This window comes from Oncorhynchus clarkii, chromosome 28 (assembly GCF_045791955.1).
Source record: "Oncorhynchus clarkii lewisi isolate Uvic-CL-2024 chromosome 28, UVic_Ocla_1.0, whole genome shotgun sequence".
NCBI classification, from domain to species: domain Eukaryota; kingdom Metazoa; phylum Chordata; class Actinopteri; order Salmoniformes; family Salmonidae; genus Oncorhynchus; species Oncorhynchus clarkii.
The window spans coordinates 12,540,121-12,559,363 of NC_092174.1; the positions used below are offsets into that span (position 1 = coordinate 12,540,121).

The window sequence follows — 19,243 nt, forward strand, 5'->3', positions numbered from 1 at the left end:
CTAGACATGATAGTAAAATGCACCTTTATCTGTACACACATTGTGCTACCTGTCAATGATTTTAGAGACGGGTATAATTATGATTTAAAGGGTTTGACCATCCAGATCTGTTTACACTGGATTGATATCCAGATACCATGGGTCTCTGACTACCTCCGGGGGTGGTCAGGATAGATCTGATCACAATGCGTCTTTCAATCGTCTACACCTGTCTAAAAATGTGGGCACAATCAGAATGACAAAAGACTCATGTTAGAATGAGGTATAAACGGGGCTATGGAGGCGTCATATTGGTGATGGAGAACGTTGACCTTCGCTAGGAAATTTTGATGGACTCATGCAGGAAGAAGTAGACCTAATATCCACTCTCAAAGCATTCTATTGTTGATGAATGAATCCTATCCTCATAAAATGTGTTTTGCCAGCGCTGCCAATTATTTTAGGTGGCCATCAAGTGCAGTCATGGACCCACATACTAAACAATTGTTACCTTGCTTTTAGGCCTATTGTACTTTTTATTTTATTTGTATTCAGTCACTCACTCTGAATTTACTCACACCTAGAGTAAAATGTAGCCTATCAAATTCCCTATACAGTTCTAGGGTTATGAGGCAGTCAGACAGGACATCACACATTCTTGTCCTCACACACATAAAGAGAAGAGACACTTGCCGTAGATTCTAAAACAAGTCTTTATTGGTCAATGTACAGAAAGTGCTGCCATTACCACCAAAGAGAAAGAAACCCCAAACATTTACAAAACAAAACAAAAGTAATCATATATAAAATAACTGTCTTGAACTGTTTTTAAAGGGTTTATATGCTAAACAGTTTATTTGTACTCCTCTATGACACACATGGTGAGAATTTCAATTGCCTACTTCTCACGTTCTCGCTAGCCGCCTCCTCAAAACCCATTGGAGGAGAATGTCAGAGGGGCAGGACCTCTGGCTTTCTCATCCAATGGGCTTTAAGAAGGAGGCGAGGACAGAGGATGTGAGGAGTGTGCAATTGAGATTCTCCCATGGTATAAGGATGGGGTGAAACAAGGCAATGGTAGACACGTCTCACAATGATAACATTACAACCACAGGCGTTATAAGGCCGACGGGGGGAAGAGTTCTAACCACTGCTACAGACATAAACATGTAACGGATGCAGTGTTTAGAGTGGCATTCTGGGAAATACAAGGGGTCAGAAACAAGGAGTTGGCTAGATTCAACTACGGCAGACATGTTATAGGCGACCAGAGAAGGAGCGAGAGGATCAATAGTTTATTTTTTTACAGTGGGACTTCTGACAGAGGTGGCTTGTCATAGAAACACATAAGGGGTGTATCTCAATACTCAGTCTCTTTGACTCTTTTCCTTAATCTGTCTCGACATGAAATGGGCAGGTGGAAGCAGAATTCTGGTAAGCAAAGGCACCCACCAGTTTGCTTTCACCTTACCTGTGTTTTTGATGGCAGGTGAAGGAAAGAAAACAAGGAGAGGAAGCCCCTTTAGCCCATTGAGATGTACCCAAAGAGAATGGGTGTGTTTGAGTGGTACGGCTAAAGCAACCGACTGTAGACGAAAGTCGAGGACTGAAGTCGTGGGAGGAGAAACTGCGACAGCCAAAAGTCGGACACTAATGTGGTTTTCAAACAGCAAAGCTCAGATTAACATGGCAGGGTTGCCATTGTTAACTTTTTCTTTATAATGTCAAAATAAACATCTCCAACCCCCATATCACTCAAACTGAAATCAAATGTGTGTACATTGTAGGCTACAATCAATTAGTGAGAGAGAGCCTAAAATATCGCACTCATTTGTATACATCTTGTTTGAGTCACTTTCTCGTGGGTTAAACAAAAACACCCTCATGATTGGTTGACAATAGAGCCTCCCACAATGCAGGAGATTGCTGCAGGAAGAAGTTAATGAAGAGCGACTGCAGAAACTTGCAGTCGTCTGCAGTCTAAACTTCATTACCTTTTGATCACGTGATTTTGGTAAAGTTAATGCAGGCGACATGTAGGCGCAAGTCAGACAATTTTTATTCTCATAATGCAACACACTTTGAAAGGCGGTGACCAATGCACCGACTTGACAAAAGTGATCCGCTCGAACGCGCCCAATGTGACAAGTTGTTTCTGCGCCCAGGCTGAAAATGCTAACCTGTCAAGCCAATAATAGTGGCTTGACAGGTTATGACTAAAGGGAGTTTACCTCAACGTTTGTTTGTCAGACGCTTACATGTGCATATTGCGTGATTTAAACAACATATGGCGTGGACTTGAGATAATTTTTCATGTATGAAAGTTTGATTATTGGGTGAACTATCCCTTTAAGTGTCTACTCTCATACCCTCATCTCAGCCTCGGAAGTAGGTGGACACACGCAGGGACAGTCTATAGCAAACACAGAGATAGGAATGACCATGAGCGCTAAAGTCACCCTCAAGCACTAATCTAGGGTCAGTTGTCCATTTTTCCCTCCAAATGTTTAAAGTTAGGATTGAGGGAAGGTCATTTGATTCTAAATATGTGGTCAGGGGCAACTTGACTACTCAAAATGCCCCTGATGCAAGCAAATTTGGACATACAGTTTGAGAAAAGATAGGTGAGAGACGAGGTGAATTATAGTTCAGCTATGCTACCTGCTATATACACGTCACGAGGGATTTATAAAAACATACAGGAACTTTTCTCGCTTTTTCATATGTTCAAGAAAAAGAACCAGGCAGACAGAAAAAAAGGAGAATCTATCAAAATGTTCAAAATTTGTTTGTAAATACATCCTCCCTTATACCTCTGTTAATGACAATTTGTTAGTCTGTCTTTCAGAAGACGTAAAATAAACCTTTCCAAGATTTAAAACGAATAAAATATAATCTCATAATCTAATGCAAACAAAAAATACTTTAAAAGTACAGTATTTAAAATTGCAAAAGAATTCCACAATTTGTATTAATGCTAAAGAGCGGACGTACAATTTACAATGAACAATTTCCCAAGATCTTTTCATATTAGTAACTCAAAAGCAATTGAGATAGATAACAGGGGAAAATCTGTTGTCCAATCTTTTGTGTCCAAACCCAGAAATAATTCAACACAGATGAACAAGCCATTGGATATAAGGTGGAAATGTGCTTGTGCAAATTTTCAATTGGCCCTATTGTGTTGTCAATGGCAGTCTTAAATAGGATCGAGCAGTTACACACAAATGGGAGAAATCAGCTCCACTGGCAAGAGAAGTGGACAATTGCTTATGGCTAGTCAACCTTTTTGGTTGTAATGCCTTAGTTTGACCAGAAGAGAGCAACATTTCATTTAAAAAATTTGCCGTTTTCACAAATGATTGTGACTGCAGATTCTGTAGGTGTGTGTACATGCGTGACAGATCAATACGTTATCGAGGAGCTATCCCATTCCAGCTTGCTCTTCTGCTTTCCCTCCTTCTTCACTTCCCTCTCATCCTCCTCTTCCTCCTCTGTTTCATCACTGTCGCCTGACTCTGCACTCATGTCGCCTGCCTGCTCATCGTCCTCTTCTTCTTCATCATCCTCTTCCTCTTCGTCTCTTACCACCTCCTCCACCGCCTGAGGCCCTCCGATGTGCAGGACGGGATAAAGTGAAACACTGAATTACTACTATTGTAGAAGACACGTCAAAGCTATTGATCAGAAAACATCCCTGTAGGTGATGTCTGGCCTTGCTACAAAACCTAAATCTAATACCAAAACAGAGTCAACGTGATACATGTCATAAAACCCCAACCACAAATCAACTCCTAGACATTCAACTAGACCTAGACCTATTCAATTATTTCAAGTGCCATCGAGTTGATGTAGTTAGCAGTGCCTCCTTTGGGACATTCTTTGTATAATGTTCTCTCACCTCCATAGGGTTGACTGTGATGGTGAGGGTGGAGTCGTCCCAGTCCATCTTTGGGTCCTTGGCCCCGTCCTCCTCCCTCTTGGAGCCGTCCTGGTGGGTACTGTGGAGCCTGTAGATGCCCAGCACCACTATGACCACCAGGGCGGCGATACAGATCACTATCACCACCGTGGCAGCTGGAGGGGTGCCTGTGGGGGAGAAGTGTTTAAAGGGTAAATTCACCTGAATTACAAGAAATGTGCTCTGTCCTCCCTACCTTTTGGAGATCACTCAGTCCTCTGTGTGTGTGTGTGTGTGTGTGACACAGAGAGAGGGAGAGAGACAGCGTGTGTCTGTCTGTGTGTGTATGATCTGAAGGTGTAGCCCGGGGTTTCCCAACTGGCGGGCCGCAGGCCAAATTAGGCCCACCGGGGATTTTATTTGCCCCCCTCCCAAGTTTTCAGAGCAAGAAAAGTGATTTTAATTTTAGAAATCTGTTCCAAAGTATTCCCATGCATCTGTTTGGGCTTCTTGCGGGACAATTTGCAGCCTACAAATTATTTATAATTATGTTCCGGCCCCCTGACCATTCGCTCAAGAAAGGATCCCTGGCTTAGCCTAATCTGGATCCCTTTCCAGTTCAACAAAACACACTCTCAAGCCTCTGATAGTAGCAGGGACATGTGCTCACCGTGTGTGTGTGTGGGTGCGTGTGTAAAATTGTGTGTCTGTGTGGGTGAACACTTCTGGATGCCTTACCTGAGATGTGGGAATTGAGAGTGTGCACCATCAGTGGATGATGCACAGGCCGCATGTACTGGGATTGGACAGCCATGTGATTGACATGCTCTACGGGTGCTGAGTTGTGGAGGACACTAATCTGAGGGCGGGACAAAGTACATATCAGTCAGTATGGAGATGGCAATGATGTAGAGAAAGATAGATCGATGAGATAAAGGGTAAATGGGTCTGGTTGATGAGTGACGGTGCAGAAATGGGAAGAGAGACTGAGTGGTGAAGGGTGAGAGAAACGGAGAGAGGGGTGTAGAAAGAGGCAGGAAGACGGAGTGGCAGTGGTGGAGATGGGAGAATAGAGAGTGTGAGTGGGAAAGGGGTGAAACAGAAAAGGAAAGATGGATAAAGCTTCTTCCCTGACCTCCAGATTGAACTCGTTGCTGGTGTAGCGGCCGTTGAGCTCGGAGCAGGTGAGCCTGAACCTCCTGTTAGTCAGGGTCGCCGGGCGCCAGTTCCTATAGCGCACCTGCCTGAGGGCCTCCTCATAGTGGGCCATGGAGTCCACACCTGGGGAAAATGCATTTTTACCAAAGGTGTCCCTGGTATTCCCAGCCATATAATGATGGTGTCCCTCAGGGCTCAACGCTGGGCCCAGCTCTAATAACTTCAAGAGCTTCTCGTACCATTACGAAGCAGGTGACACACAATAAGGAATTTATGTTCAGGTATGAAAAGTGTGATATGAATAATGATTCATAAATTGAAGTGTATACCATATATGGAGATGCCTGAGGTGGAGTTTGTGGCATCCAGGTGTTTCCCTATTAGGGAGCTGTGATGAATCTCCAGACTCTCATGCTCTGGATTGAGCTCCTCTCCGATCACCAGGACATCACAGTAATCCAGGTTGTGCATAACCTCCAGAACACCAGGCCTGTGGACTGTACACACACACACACACACACACACACACACACACACACACACACACACACACACACACACACACACACACACACACACACACACACACACACACACACACAGACATGAATGCTCACACACACACGTTTTAAACGCCGTGCTATATCAACACGTATCCATGGTAACCACCCCACCCACCTGCGCTGAACGGCACACCGTCGCTCTTGGTTACAGTGCTGGTGATGCGCAGCTCCTTGAAGGGTGCCACGCCCATGGCTCCACGCAGGTCAGCGGAAGGCTTGACGAGTCGATCTGAACCAGCGATGGTGATCCGTGGCTCGCTGGGTGGCAGGACTATTACTACTGCCTTAATGTCTGGGATGGAGATGCATATGTCCTCCCCGAAACACCTGAGCACCCAAAAACAACAGGGGAGAGGGAGGGTGAAGAAGGGATGAGGAGAGCATGGAGATAGACATTAGACAATACAGATAATGCAGAAAGAGCACTTTATTTTTTTCAGGTCATAATTGTTCTGGCCAGGGCAGTTTTTGTAGATAATTGGCCTACATATAAGGAGTAACTGGGTAAGAAAGACTATGGGAACATCACTGCCATCTGATACTAATCATATTGGAATCGAAAATGGCATAAATTGCATTGTGTGTCACTATTAATTTGTGCCTTCACCCAAGAGTATACTGACTACATACTCTTTCTGGTCCTAGCAATGAATGACTGGGAACTTTTTATTTTCATTTCAGAGATGAGAGACACATAATGTAGGGACAGATTGTGACGGAGGCAACTGTGAAAGTGGACTTCCAATGTTTGTCCAATTGTGATTGCAAGTTGTCTCTGTTGGCATAGAAGCTGCAGCTTTTCAGATTTTTTTTGGGGGAGTGATGCTGTTTTCAGACAGATGGCCCCAAGTTGGCCATTTCCAATAACACACACGCACACGCACACAGACGTAAGCACGCTTGGACATGCACCCGCCCACGGAAACACAGTCTCTCTCTGTTTATCCTATAAATGGCCTAATATAATGTAAACACACACTAATTATCACTTTTTCTCATCAACACAATTTAACACCTAAGCCCACGGTTAACATGAAGCGTAACCCCAAACAAAGAAACATTTAAGGAGTTATTACTTTTTTAATTCAGTGAATGTAGTAAAAACAACTTTCAATCAAATAGTTATATTCAGACCCTTTGCCATGAGACTCAAAATTGAGCTCAGGTGCATCCATCCTGTTTCCATTGATCATCCTTAAGATGTTTCTACAACTTGATTGGAGTCCACCTGTGGTAAATTCAATTGATTGGACATGATTTTGGAAAGGCACACACCTGTCTATATAAGGTCCCACAGTTGACAGTGATGTCAGAGCTAAAAACCAAGCCATGAGGTCGAAATAATTTTCTGTAGAGCTCTGCGACAGGATTGTGTCGAGGCACAGATCTGGGGAAGGGTACCAAAAAATGACTGCAGCATTTGAAGGTCCCCAAGAACACAGTGGCATCCAGCATTCTTAAATGGGAGATGTTTGGAACCACCAAGACTCTTCCTAGAGCTGGCCACCTGGCCAAACTGAGCAATTGGGGAAGAAGAGCCTTGGTCAAGGAGGTGACCAAGAACCCGATGGTTCAGAGCTCCAGAGTTCCTCTGTGAGGATGGGAGAACCAGACTCTCAGACCATGAGAAACAAGATTCTCTGGTGTGATGAAACCAAGATTTTACTCTTTGGCCTGAATGCCAAGCGTCAGGTCTGGAGGAAATCTGGCAGCATCCATACAGTGAAGCATGGTGGTGGCAGCATCATGCTGTGGGGATGTTTTTCAGCAGCAGGGACTGGGAGACCAGTCAGTATCGAGGGAAAGATGAACCGAGGGAAAGATGAACGGAGCAAATTACAGAGAGATCCTTGATGAAAACCTACCCCAGAGCACTCAGACTGGGGTGAAGGTTCACCTTCCAACAGGACAACGACCTTAAACACACAGCCAAGACAACGCAGGAGTGGCTTCGGGACATGTCTCTGAATGTCCTTGAGCAGCCCAGCCAGAGACCGGACTTGAACCCATTCGAACAACACTGGAGAGACCAGAAAATAGCTGTGCAGCGATGCTCCCCTTCCAACCTGACAGAGCTTGAGAGGATCTGCAGAGAAGAATGGGAGAAAATCCACAAGTACAATTGTGCCACGCTTGTAGCCAAGAAAACCCAAGAAAACTCGAGTCTATAATCGCTGCCAAAGATGCTTCAACAAAGTACAGCGTAAAGAGGTTGAATACTTATGTAAATGTGATATTTTTTAATTTATTTTTTCTAAGTTTGCAAAAATTTTAATAATCCTGTTTTACTTTGTCATTATGGGCTTTTGTGTGTAGATTTAAGAAGAAAAAAAAACAATCAATTTTAGAATTAGGCTGTAATTGAACAATATGTGGAAAAAGTCCAGGGGTCTGAATACTTTCCAAATGCACTGAACAAAAAATATAAATGCAACATGTAAAGTCTTGGTCCCATGTTTCATGAGCTGAAATTAAAGATCCCAGACATTTTATATAGGCACAAAAACCTAATTTCTATCAATTTATTATTATTTGTTTTTACAAATTAAATCCCTGTTAGTGAGCATTTCTCCTTTTTCACGGTAATCCATCCACCTGATAGGTTTGGCATATCAAGAAGCTGATTAAACAGCATGATCGTTACACAGGTGCACCTTGTGCTGGGGATAATAAAAGATCACACAATGTCACAGATGTCTTAAATTGTGCAATTAGCATACCGACTGCAGGAATGTCCATCAGAGCTGTTGCCAGAGAATTGAAGCAGCCTCATACTTCGTTTTAGAGAATTTGGCAGTACGTCCAACTGGCCTAACAACCACAGAACACGTGTAACCACACCAGCCCAGGACCTCCACATCCAGTTTCGTCACCTGCGGGACCATCTGAGACCAGTCAACCGGACGGCTGAGGAGTATTTCTGTCTGTAATTAAAGGCCTTTTTGTGCGGAAAAAATAATTCTGATAGGCTGGGCCTAGCTCCCCAGTGGGTGGGTCTGGCATGCAAGTGCGTGGGGCTGCACCCATGTCCAGTCATGTGAAATTCATAGATTAGGACCAAATGTATTTATTTAAATCGACTGATTTCCTTAGATGAACTCTAACTCAGTAACATCTTTGAAATCCTTGCATGTTGCATTCGTATTTTTGTTCAGTAGATCCTGAGGGCACATTCTAACCAGAGCGAGGAGCTGTCCTGCCACCCAGGCAAGCTGGCCATCATCCAGGTTCATTCCACTTTGAGAGGAGCAGAGTGAAGTCTCTCAGGATTAATGCCAACGCCGGCACCTAACGCCTTGAGTAATTACGCTTTTCAATGGTCGGTGAAAAGTGCTCTTCACTCACTCACTTATTAATTCATTTACTTTCCCGCGGTAATTAAGAACGCTCTTTTGTTTATATGATGACTGTCTGCTGCTTCTGGTTTACTAGCGAAAATACATTTGTCACCTTCGTGGTCTGTTTGAGCTGCTTTCCCATGGCAATTCCTTGCATCAAGACTAGGCCTACATTAAGCACGCATTAAGACATGTTGTTCTCCTTAACTACCTACCAGACTGGCTTGTAATGGGATGTCTGTATTTGTATGGCTAGGAAGTGTGTGTGTGTCGTGTGTGATTAGCTGATCTACGTAACTACCAAACAAACTCTGATTGGAAGTGTGTGTGCATGCGTGCGTGCAGTGTGCACCTGCAATCGTGTGCGTGTTTCTTTTGATTAACACAATTGGCTGTAACTCCACAAACAATTACCCCGGAACAACATCAGTATAACTGCTAAACAAAGTTTGTGAGGAGTAGCATGCCCCATACTAAACTAAGGCCCTCGCTAAATAAATGCCATCTGACCAGCAAGGGGTTGTGTCCCAAATTACACCACATTCCCTACATAGTGCACTACTTTTCACGAGAGACTAGAGAATAGGGTGCCATTTGGGATGCAGTCGGGGGCCTCTTGTCGTATGGAGCATTAAAGTGCCTGCTGAATAGGACAGGCCATCTCTCTTTATACCAGGCGGCTAGTTAGACTAAACCTATTACAGCTCCTGTGGCAGGAGTCCACTATCCACCACACAAGTCCAATTTGATTTGGCCGTCCCCCCCCCTTACTGCTTAACTGTGAACAGAATACACACACACACACACACACACACACACACACACACACACACACACACACACACACACACCTTTTCCACCTTTTCTCTCCATCCTTTCTCATTCTCTCTCTTATTTGGGCCTACCTTAGTTTAGCAGTTGATTTCATTCCCGTATAGCTTCCAATTGGCTCCTTCACACCCCCCCCCTCCTCTCCCCTGTAGCTATTCCCCAGGTCGTTGCCGTAAATGAGAATGTGTTCTCAGTCAACTTACCTGGTAAAATAAGGGTAACACAAATTATATCCCACGATCAACCTTGTTTTTTCTCTTCCACTCTCACTTCCTCTCTTGTATTGGGCCTGTATTTCTTTACCAATACATTTCATGAACTCCTATAAGACTGCACAATCTCAGCATACCATCTGTTCCTTTACCTTTTCTCATTAGGCAATGGGGCAAACACCTGAGCTGTTAAAAACACTGTATGATGCTAAGTTTTCCTTTCTAAACTATGTGCCCTCACACCAAAAGGAAGTATTGCAATACAATTCTTTGTTCTTGAAATAGGTGACTAGTGGAGAGGGAGAGAAACACAGAGAGCGGATAACGGGAGAGAGAAGGAAATTGAGCGAGAGGTAGACAGAAAACGAGCCAGCCAGTCACCCACCCAGACAGTCTTAACAGCACTATATTCCTCTCATGATCAACCTTCCTTCTCGTAGTGCTCTCTGGCGTGAGGAACCCTGACACAGCAGATTGCCTTTCATGGCCGTCATTCATATCCTCGTCATCAGCAATTGCCACGTCGGCCCAGGCTACCACAGCTCCAAGGTAACCGGGGCGCCACAGCAAACCGGCTGTCCTCTCAGCCATTAACGAGGGGAGAGATAAAGAGAGGGAAGCGACGCTGATTAGCATATCAGACACGGAGAGAGCACAGGCTTAGACGGGCACACACACACACACACACACACACACACAGCCTGGAACACACTAGACACTGATCTCAACGCTACGCCAGACGTACACACACACTGACCCTGAGGACACATACAGAGAAAAAGCAGAGCCTCAGATGCGCAAACACCATGGGCTGTATTGCTTACACATATATACACACACACACTGACCACTGAGGACATTCAGTTCAAAGAGTTCCTTTAACTCAGTAGATTCTCTCTTTTCTCTCACTGTCCCGCCATCAAAACACGTTCCCCTTTAATCGCCTCTCTCTTTCACCTCCTTCCCCAGATAACAGCATTTGTTTACCTCTGTAAACAAAATGCACATCTATGCACTATTCTGTGACCAGGCGAAAAAATCTTTCCAAGCCAAACCTTCATACCATAACCGCTAACTGCTACACACAGCCTACATCGTTCCACCATAATAGCTAACGTCATAGTCAACATAGCTACTGAAACTAATGCATTAGTAAACACACTACAATCATGCAGTACCGTGTACAGCAAGCAGTTTAGCAGTTACACCGGCAGGCCCCCGGTTTTCCAGTGTTGGATAGCCATAGCCAGCTAGCTAACATGGCATCCCTCTCTGTTTGAGCCGGGTGTTTGAGTAGGATAAACTAGATGAAATATTTACATTTTGGGCGACCTGACCAAGTTCACATAGAAATGTGTGTTATAGATCTGTCATTATCATTGAAAGCAAGTTTAGGTAGTGTTAGATCTGATCTATGTGCGCTATTTCTATGCTTCCTGTTCTTACATTTCGTTTTTGCGTCTTTTACGTTCTGTTTTGTAACCCAGCTCCAAACAGTTGAAAATACAATATTTTTGGTTATGGAAAATATATTTCACAGCTGTTTAGATGGTACAATGATTCTTCACACTATACTTGCTTGTTTTGTCACAAACTGAAATGTTTTATATAGTGCACCTTCCAAGTGAAAGTGAAGAAAAAAGAAAAAAAACGAAATATAGCTAGCTCTCTCTCTCTCCCTCTCTTGCTTCTCCTTAATTTTTGAAGAAATTAAATTGTTCAAATCTATTCACCTACTGTATTGTCAAATACTCACCACATTTTGTGCACTGCAGTGCTAGCTAGCTGTAGCTTATGCTTCCAGTACTAGATTCATTCTCTGGTTCTTTGATTGGGTGGAAAACATGTCAGTTCATGCTGCAAGAGCTCTGACAGCCCACTTTCTGATTTTCTCAAATTTTGTATATGTTTGATACGGAATGTTATCCGAACTTTAGCCAAAACCTAATATTAGATAAAGGGAGTTTACAAAGAACACAATTTTTTTAATACGTATTTCATTTATTTAATTAACAAAATTAACAATTCCCCTGTGTGAAAAAGTAACTGCCCCCTTATACTCAATTACTGGTTGTGCCGCCTTAAAAATGATAACTTTTTGAATGTTCGACAATTTAGATTTTTTATGAAATTCACTGAGGAGGATGGTCCTCCCCTTCCTCCTCTGAGGAGCCTTTACACAAATGATACTTGCATGTGTCTCTGTGACCTTGTGGTCCTATAGTTCAAAGGGGTTTAAATGTATGGTTGGGTGCAATAAATGTTTCTGTAGCCTATGTGAAAGGGAGAGAGAGACCGAGAGAGACAGAGAGAGAGATGTTGAGGAGTGTGTGTGTGTGTGTGTGTGTGTGTGTGTGTGTGTGAGACAGACTAAGTGTGTGCGCGTGCGTGCGCCCGCATACACATTGTTGGATTCCATACTCACTGTACGGTGGTGGTGATGTGTAGCCGTCTGAGGCCTGCTGTGGGAAACTGGCGTGAGTTGATGTAGGAGACCTTGGCCATGGCTGTGTTGACACTCTCCAGGTCCTCTCCCTCCATCACCAGCACCGACTGGGCCGGGTTAAAGTGAAACTGCACACACAGAGGAACACATGAATGAACTGATACAAGAGGATAAGTGTCTGAGTGTTTCATGCACACAATACATGACCAAAAGTATGTGGACACCTGCTTGTCGAACATCTCAGTCAAAAATTATGGGCATTAATATGGAGTTGGTCCCCCATTTGCTGCTATAACAGCCTGCACTCTTCTGGGAAGGCTTTCCACTAGATGTTGGAATATTGATGCAGGGACTTGCTTCCATTCAGCCACAAGAGCATTAGTCATGCGGGGCACTGATGTTGGGCGATTCGGCCTGGCTCACAGTCGGCGTTCCACTTCATCCCAAAGGTGTAGATGGGGTTGAGGTCATGGTTCTGTGCAGGCCAGTCAAGTTCTTCAATACCGATCTTGACAAACCATTTCTGTATGGACCTCGCTTTGTGCACAGGGGTATTGTCATGCTGAAACCGGAAAGGGCCTTCCCCAAACTGTTGCCACAAAGTTGAAAGCACAGAATCGTCTAGAATGTCACTGTATGCTGTAGCGTTCACCATTTGCTTCACTGGAACTAAGGGGCCTAAACCGAATTATGAATAACAGCTCCAGACCATTATTCCTCCTCCACCAAACTGTACAGTTCGCAATATACATTCGGACAGGTAGCGTTCTCCTAGCATCTGCCAAACCCAGTTTGTCCATCGGACTGCCAGATGGTGAAGCGTGATTCATCACTCCAGAGAATGCGTTTCCACTGCTCCAATGGCGCCGAGCTTTACCCCCCTCCAGCCCACGCTTGGTATTGCGCATGGTGATTTTAGGCTTGTGTGCAGCTGCTCGGCCATGGAAACCCATTTCATGAAGCTCCCGACGAACAGTTATTGTCCTGAAGTTGCTTCCAGAGGCAGTTTGGAAGTCTTTAGTGAATGTTGCAAAGTGCTAAGCACTTCAGCACTTGGCGGTCCCGTTCTGTGAGCTCATGTGACCACTTAGTCACGGTAATTAGGCTTCTCCAAGCTCTGATGCTGCTGATGGTCATTAGTAGCCTACCGAACGTGCAAACTGCCTGGTACTCAGCACTCTTGTCCCTCTAATCACTCTGACGTCAATGCCAATGTGATCGAAAATCTTATCAAACACTTCACGAGGGCCCATTGTCGTGGAAATTCAGTACTGAGAGAGACTTGGTCAATTTCTTCAATCAATCATCTTTATTTAATATTGATTAATTATCGCAATAATGAAACCGTCAGCCCAACTGTCTTGTTCTGACTGTTAGGCTGAGAGCCTACCCTTTACAGACAATGCACAGTTTATATAGTTGATACCAAGATTGCTTAGTCAGTCATTTCTAACCTTCCCATAAGCCACCTTGGTTATCTACACAGGATGGTGTTTTACTTAGTTTCCCAGATACCAGGAAGATGAGACAATGAGGCATTGTTCTACTCCTATCCCAGTTACAACCACCCCACATCCTGTCACTGGAATGCCAGCTGTAGGTTTTATCACCAGGAAGCTAGAGTGGACGCCATAAAACTCAGCATTAGCAGGACAGAAGTATCTTACTGTTTAAGTAAATAATTGTTTCATATCCAACAAATAAGGTGAATTCATAATTTTTCTGTCACACCATGAGCTCATGTTGTGCAACATTTCTATAGGCTGTCACGTTGGCATGAAGGATCGGGAGACAGATGCAGGAATGCGTAATAGTTTTTTAAATTTAGTGTAAAGGCACGGGGACGAAGACCAAACAAACACGTAACAAAAACACAGGTTTAAAACCGAAACAAAAGAGCGAGGAGTACCTTGAATATATAACACACGCGCACAATGATGAAACACACGGGACGAGACCTGTACTCATCTGTGCAATCCACAAGGGCACGAAAGCCAAAACACACAGCACAGGTACTCACGCACCAACTAACAATAATCGACAGCACCATGGGGAACAAAGGGCACATATATACAAATACAACCAGTGGGAATAGGGGCCAGGTGTTCGCAATGAAAGTTCCAGAGGGATCTGTGACATTGGCTATGCAAATGCAGAGAAAACAGTTTTGATGGCCTCTAATAAAATCAGGAGGATCCCATCAACTTTCTATAGGCTAGGCCTACTATATTTACTCATCAATTTTCCAAACATGAACATTTTGCTACACTTTCAACAGGAGTGTAGCCTACCTGGCTGGCATGAAAATTAACCATGGGGAAAAGCATCCTCCATTTGCTATTTAAGTGCATAGATTACATGTTGTTTTTGTCTTCCCATGCCCATGTTCCGAGACAGGTGCATGATAATGGTCAATTTCTAAATCAAAACTAATACCACACATATATTATTGAGTATATGCAAAGACAATATTAAATCAAGAATAGTCTGATGGGTGACAATGTTAGCCTATCACTTGTGAATGATATATTATCACCTGTGAATGTCGCCCAGTTTTGAGCATTAAGGTAAGACACAACGCGTACCAATTTTTCAAATCATAGTTGCACACGCCATGTATCCTTCCCAGCCCATAGGCCTATATGTTTCGATAAGCTTTGCATCACATCTAAAGTGGCCAAACAACTTCTTTAAAATGAAGCACATGAATCTGCTTTATAACCGCTGTAGAGCCTAACTGGCATACATAAGCAGCGCGTGAAGTTTGACGTTTGGGGAAGATCATTTTCACCATAAAAATGAACCTTTATAAGAAAGCCAAGAGTGTGCAAAGCTGTCATCAAGGCAAAAACGTTGGCTACTTTGAAGAATCTCAAATCTAAAATATATTTGTTTAACCCTTTTTTGGTTACTACATGATTCCATATGTGTTATTTCATAGTTTTAATATCTTCCCTATTATTCTACAATGTAGAAAATAGTAAAATAAAGAAAAACCCTTGAATGTGTAGGTGTGTCCAAACTTTTGACTGGTACTGTATAGTGTATCTGCGTGTGTTTGCCCCAGTGACTCACCTTGATATCCTTGCCCAGGCTCTCCAGTGAGTTGATGTCCAGTCCTTCCTTACAGGCCTGTAGACAGGAGATGACCTTCTGGGTCTCTATCTTGCCTGGCCGGATGGTCAGACCTGACAGACTTCCCCGGAAGTACTGGGTGAACCGCGGGTTGGACACCTCACCACCTGGGGAGGACAAGAGGATTTTTTTTTTTTGTTCAGCTCAAAGGTGCAATATTATACAGTCAAGTGGTGGACAATGATTGTCTTCTCCTTAATCTGTTCTGAAAGCACAGTGCAATGAAAGCATTATGGAGCATGCCTCTATTATAATAGTAGGAACATGCTTTGGTCATTCTTCATTTGACAGTATTTTACTTGATTTACTTAGTTGAAGCTAGAAATAACACTAGTAAAAGAGCTGAACCTATACAACTTACCTTTCAACAAGGCTAAGCTATTTAAACAATGGCTAACAGTTACCTTTGTTTTTGCATCACTTCCTAGTAGGCCGAAACATAAAGTAAATACCAACTGAAACAGGACTGTGAAATAAAGACAGTAGCATGACTATGGAAATGATAGCCCGTTTTGTTTATCAGCTTCCATCTGCTCTCCCCACTCTTTTTAAAAAACGACTTTCAAAACAACAAAATAAAATGTCCAATCTGAGGTAGATTTGGGCTCAGAGCAGAGGGACACTAGGCCTTCAATAAAAAGAACTAGCGGTCGTCTTTTTTTAGGCAAGTGTGTGTTTTTCTTCTTTGATTCACTGGCAGATGGTGCTAGCAGTTTGCTAGTCGTTAACGGTCCCCGAGCCGTGTCTCTTGCTGACATACTCAAGTGTTCTCGCCGCCGCCTGCACCAGCCTGATTTTTTAAATTATTTTATATTTTCCCAGACAGATGTTATCAATTAAGTGTTGTGGCACCGAAGCACAGAGCGAGAGAGTGTGTTTTCGGGCATATTTCGGTCTCGTCCCCCCCCCAAAGAGGAGAATTTGAACAAGAAGACATTCAGCATTTAGGCTTCAGTGCTAACATATGCTATTTTTACACACCTGGCTGCATAATATTTACACCTGCAGTAAGAAAGATAGCAATTAAGTTGAAATGGATTGTTTGAACAAGTTGTATTAGGAAATTAGAGAAGGTTCAGGATTTTGTTTATGGTTAAGAAGAGGCTCCTATCGCAGTAGGCCTGAGGCCAGCCAGAGTCGGTCTGCCCTAAACTTCCCCAGTAGTGTCATTGCACAGAAAAACTGTTTGTCTACTCTCCATAAGAAGAGCACCATTCAGAGCAATCTCAATAAACGGTTTCCTCATGAAAATGGACAAAACAAACCATATTCTGCTGTTCTCGTCACAAGTCACACGTCTTGTTTTGCTTAGGGCGTGCTAAGGTCAGGGCTAGTGCCTTTCATTCCTTGTGTCTCTTCATTACGTTGTTGATTGCGTGCAGGGTGGTTGGGTGGGGGGGGGGGGGTGAGAGAAAGGCAATCCTGTTCACTAATGGTCTGCAAAGTTATCAGTTGCAGCTTAGTGAAGCTTAGAGCAGCTTCATTGGGATGTAATAGCCAGAGAACTTGTACTCCATTCAGGCTGGCTTAATCTCTTCTTCAGGGCTTTCTCACACAGTCACAGATTCATGGAAAGAGAGAGGGAAAAGAGGGGGAAAAAAGAGAACTGCAACCAGGAGCCAGATGAAAATAAATTCAGACGACACCGAAATGCCGCTGACGCTGGGACCTCGAGCGTGGCTCATGGGATTCAGCTGTATCCATCTGTCCCCCAGCTGACACATTTATATAATTATTATTTTGATCATAAAAGCGATGTTAAGTAGTGCTTCTTCATTCAAATGGATTCATTAGTCCCCTCTTTTCAAGCGGCTGGAATTGACAGCGTGTGTTTCCTGTTTGATGTCTCCAAGCTTGAGCCTCTCTCTCTCTCTCTCTCTCTCTCTCTCTGTGTGCCTCTGTGTGTCTCTGTGTTTGTCTGTGTCTGTCTGTGCTCCTGCTGCAAGCTCTCTTAGTCTTAAGTTGGGGAGTGTTTAATCACTGTCTTGGACTGGATAAGGGAAACTGACTCATCCCTATGGTAACAGGCAAGGCATTCTGAAACATAAAACACTACGTGACTACCTAAAGTCCTGGTCAATTGAAACCAATAAACAGTTGTTCCTGGGATACGGAAAAGGACATTATTCTTGGTCTGTGAGGAAACATGTCCAAATCAAAGGAAAATTATGTGACTCCTCCCTCCCTGCTCCTCCCCTCCCCTTATTTTACAGTAAAAAATACAGAAATTCTATAGGTACGCTGTGCATATTAGGACAGCCTCAGAGTCGGTATGGACACCGGACCCTATACAGGAGTCTATAATGACCTTGCCAGCAGGCACCCACTGTCAGCTGGGTGTCAATTGATGAGGGATGGATGGGCCAATCGTCGGTCACCAGGTAGGGTTCGTAGGTTACGCCATCTACGAAGAGAATCACGGCAGGGAACTCCACATTGATCACGTAGTAGTGCCACTCCTTGTCACAGATCTGTAAGACATAGGGACATGCTGTTAGCATTGAGTTAAACCAATGAGCTGTGTAGCTCTGGGTTTGTTGAGAAGTTAATTAAGCACAGTATTTGTATTTATTATGGATCCCCATTAGCTGCAGGCAAGGCAACAGCTACTCTTCCTGGGGTCCAGCAAAGTTAAGGCAGTTATACAATTTAAAAAAAACATTACAATACATTCACAACAGATTTCACAACACATTAAGTGTGTGCCCTCAGGCCACTACTCTACTACCACATATCTACAACACAAAATCCATGTGTATGTGTGTATATAGTGCATATAGTATTGTGTGTGCGTCTCTTCACAGTCCCCGCAGTTCCATAAGGTGTATTTTTATCTTAAAAAAAAAAAATCTAATGTATGGCTTTCATGAGCCGCCGTGCTGCCCTGTTCTGAGCCAATTGCAATTTTCCTAACTCCGACTGAACAGTAGTCCAGGTGTGTGTCAAACCTAGGGCCTGACGGGCCTGCCTTGTTGATAGAGCTGTTATTGAAGGCAGAGCAGCCCTGTATTCTGTACAGCTAATGTTGTATCAATATGTTTTGACGATGACAGTTTTACAATCCAGGGTTACATCAAGCAGTTTAGTCACCTCAACTTGCTCACGTTCCACATGATTCATTACAAGATTTAGTTGAGGTTTAGGGTTTAGGTGAATGATTTGAAATATTTAGGACTATCTTATTCCTTGCCACCCATTCTGAAACTGACTGCAGCTCTTTGATAAGTGTTGCAGTGATTTTAGTCGCTGTAGTATAAAGTGTATAGTGTCGAGTCATCCGCATACATAGACACACTGGCTCTACCCTTACTATTATTAGGTAGCGAAATGACTTTTCCTTCCCTCCAGGCCTGAGGGCACACACTTTCTACTAGGCTTAAATTGAAGATACGGCAATTATTAGTGGCAATATCGTCTGCTATTATCCTCAGTAATTTTCCATCCAAGTTGTCAGACCCTGGTGGCTTGTCGTTGTTGATGGACAAAACTTTAAAAAAAAAAAAAAGTTTTTAACTCGTCCGCACTCACTTTACGGAATTCAAAATTACAATGCTTGTCATTTGCCAAAATGTCTAAAAACCTGTTTTTGCTTTGTCATAATGGGGTATTATGTGTAGATTGATGAGGGGATAAAACCGATTTGATCAATTTTAGAATAAGGCTGTAACCGTAACAAAATG

At 43.4% G+C, this 19,243-nt stretch overlaps 1 protein-coding gene across 1 annotated transcript in view; it reads right to left on the bottom strand.

Moving 5' to 3' along the window:
- Positions 1-676: 676 nt before the first annotated feature.
- Positions 677-19,243, bottom strand: part of LOC139387298 (calsyntenin-2-like) — a 278,601-nt gene continuing 260,034 nt past the window's right edge. Inside the window, exons 9-17 of the mRNA XM_071133412.1 lie at positions 17,872-18,034; positions 15,504-15,670; positions 12,408-12,556; positions 5,717-5,928; positions 5,368-5,535; positions 5,016-5,161; positions 4,619-4,739; positions 3,881-4,068; positions 677-3,582 (exon numbers count right to left, since the gene is read on the bottom strand). Of these exons, the coding sequence (XP_070989513.1) occupies positions 3,385-3,582; positions 3,881-4,068; positions 4,619-4,739; positions 5,016-5,161; positions 5,368-5,535; positions 5,717-5,928; positions 12,408-12,556; positions 15,504-15,670; positions 17,872-18,034 (1,512 nt within the window). The 3' untranslated portion in view covers positions 677-3,384. The remainder of the gene's footprint in view (positions 3,583-3,880; positions 4,069-4,618; positions 4,740-5,015; positions 5,162-5,367; positions 5,536-5,716; positions 5,929-12,407; positions 12,557-15,503; positions 15,671-17,871; positions 18,035-19,243) is intronic.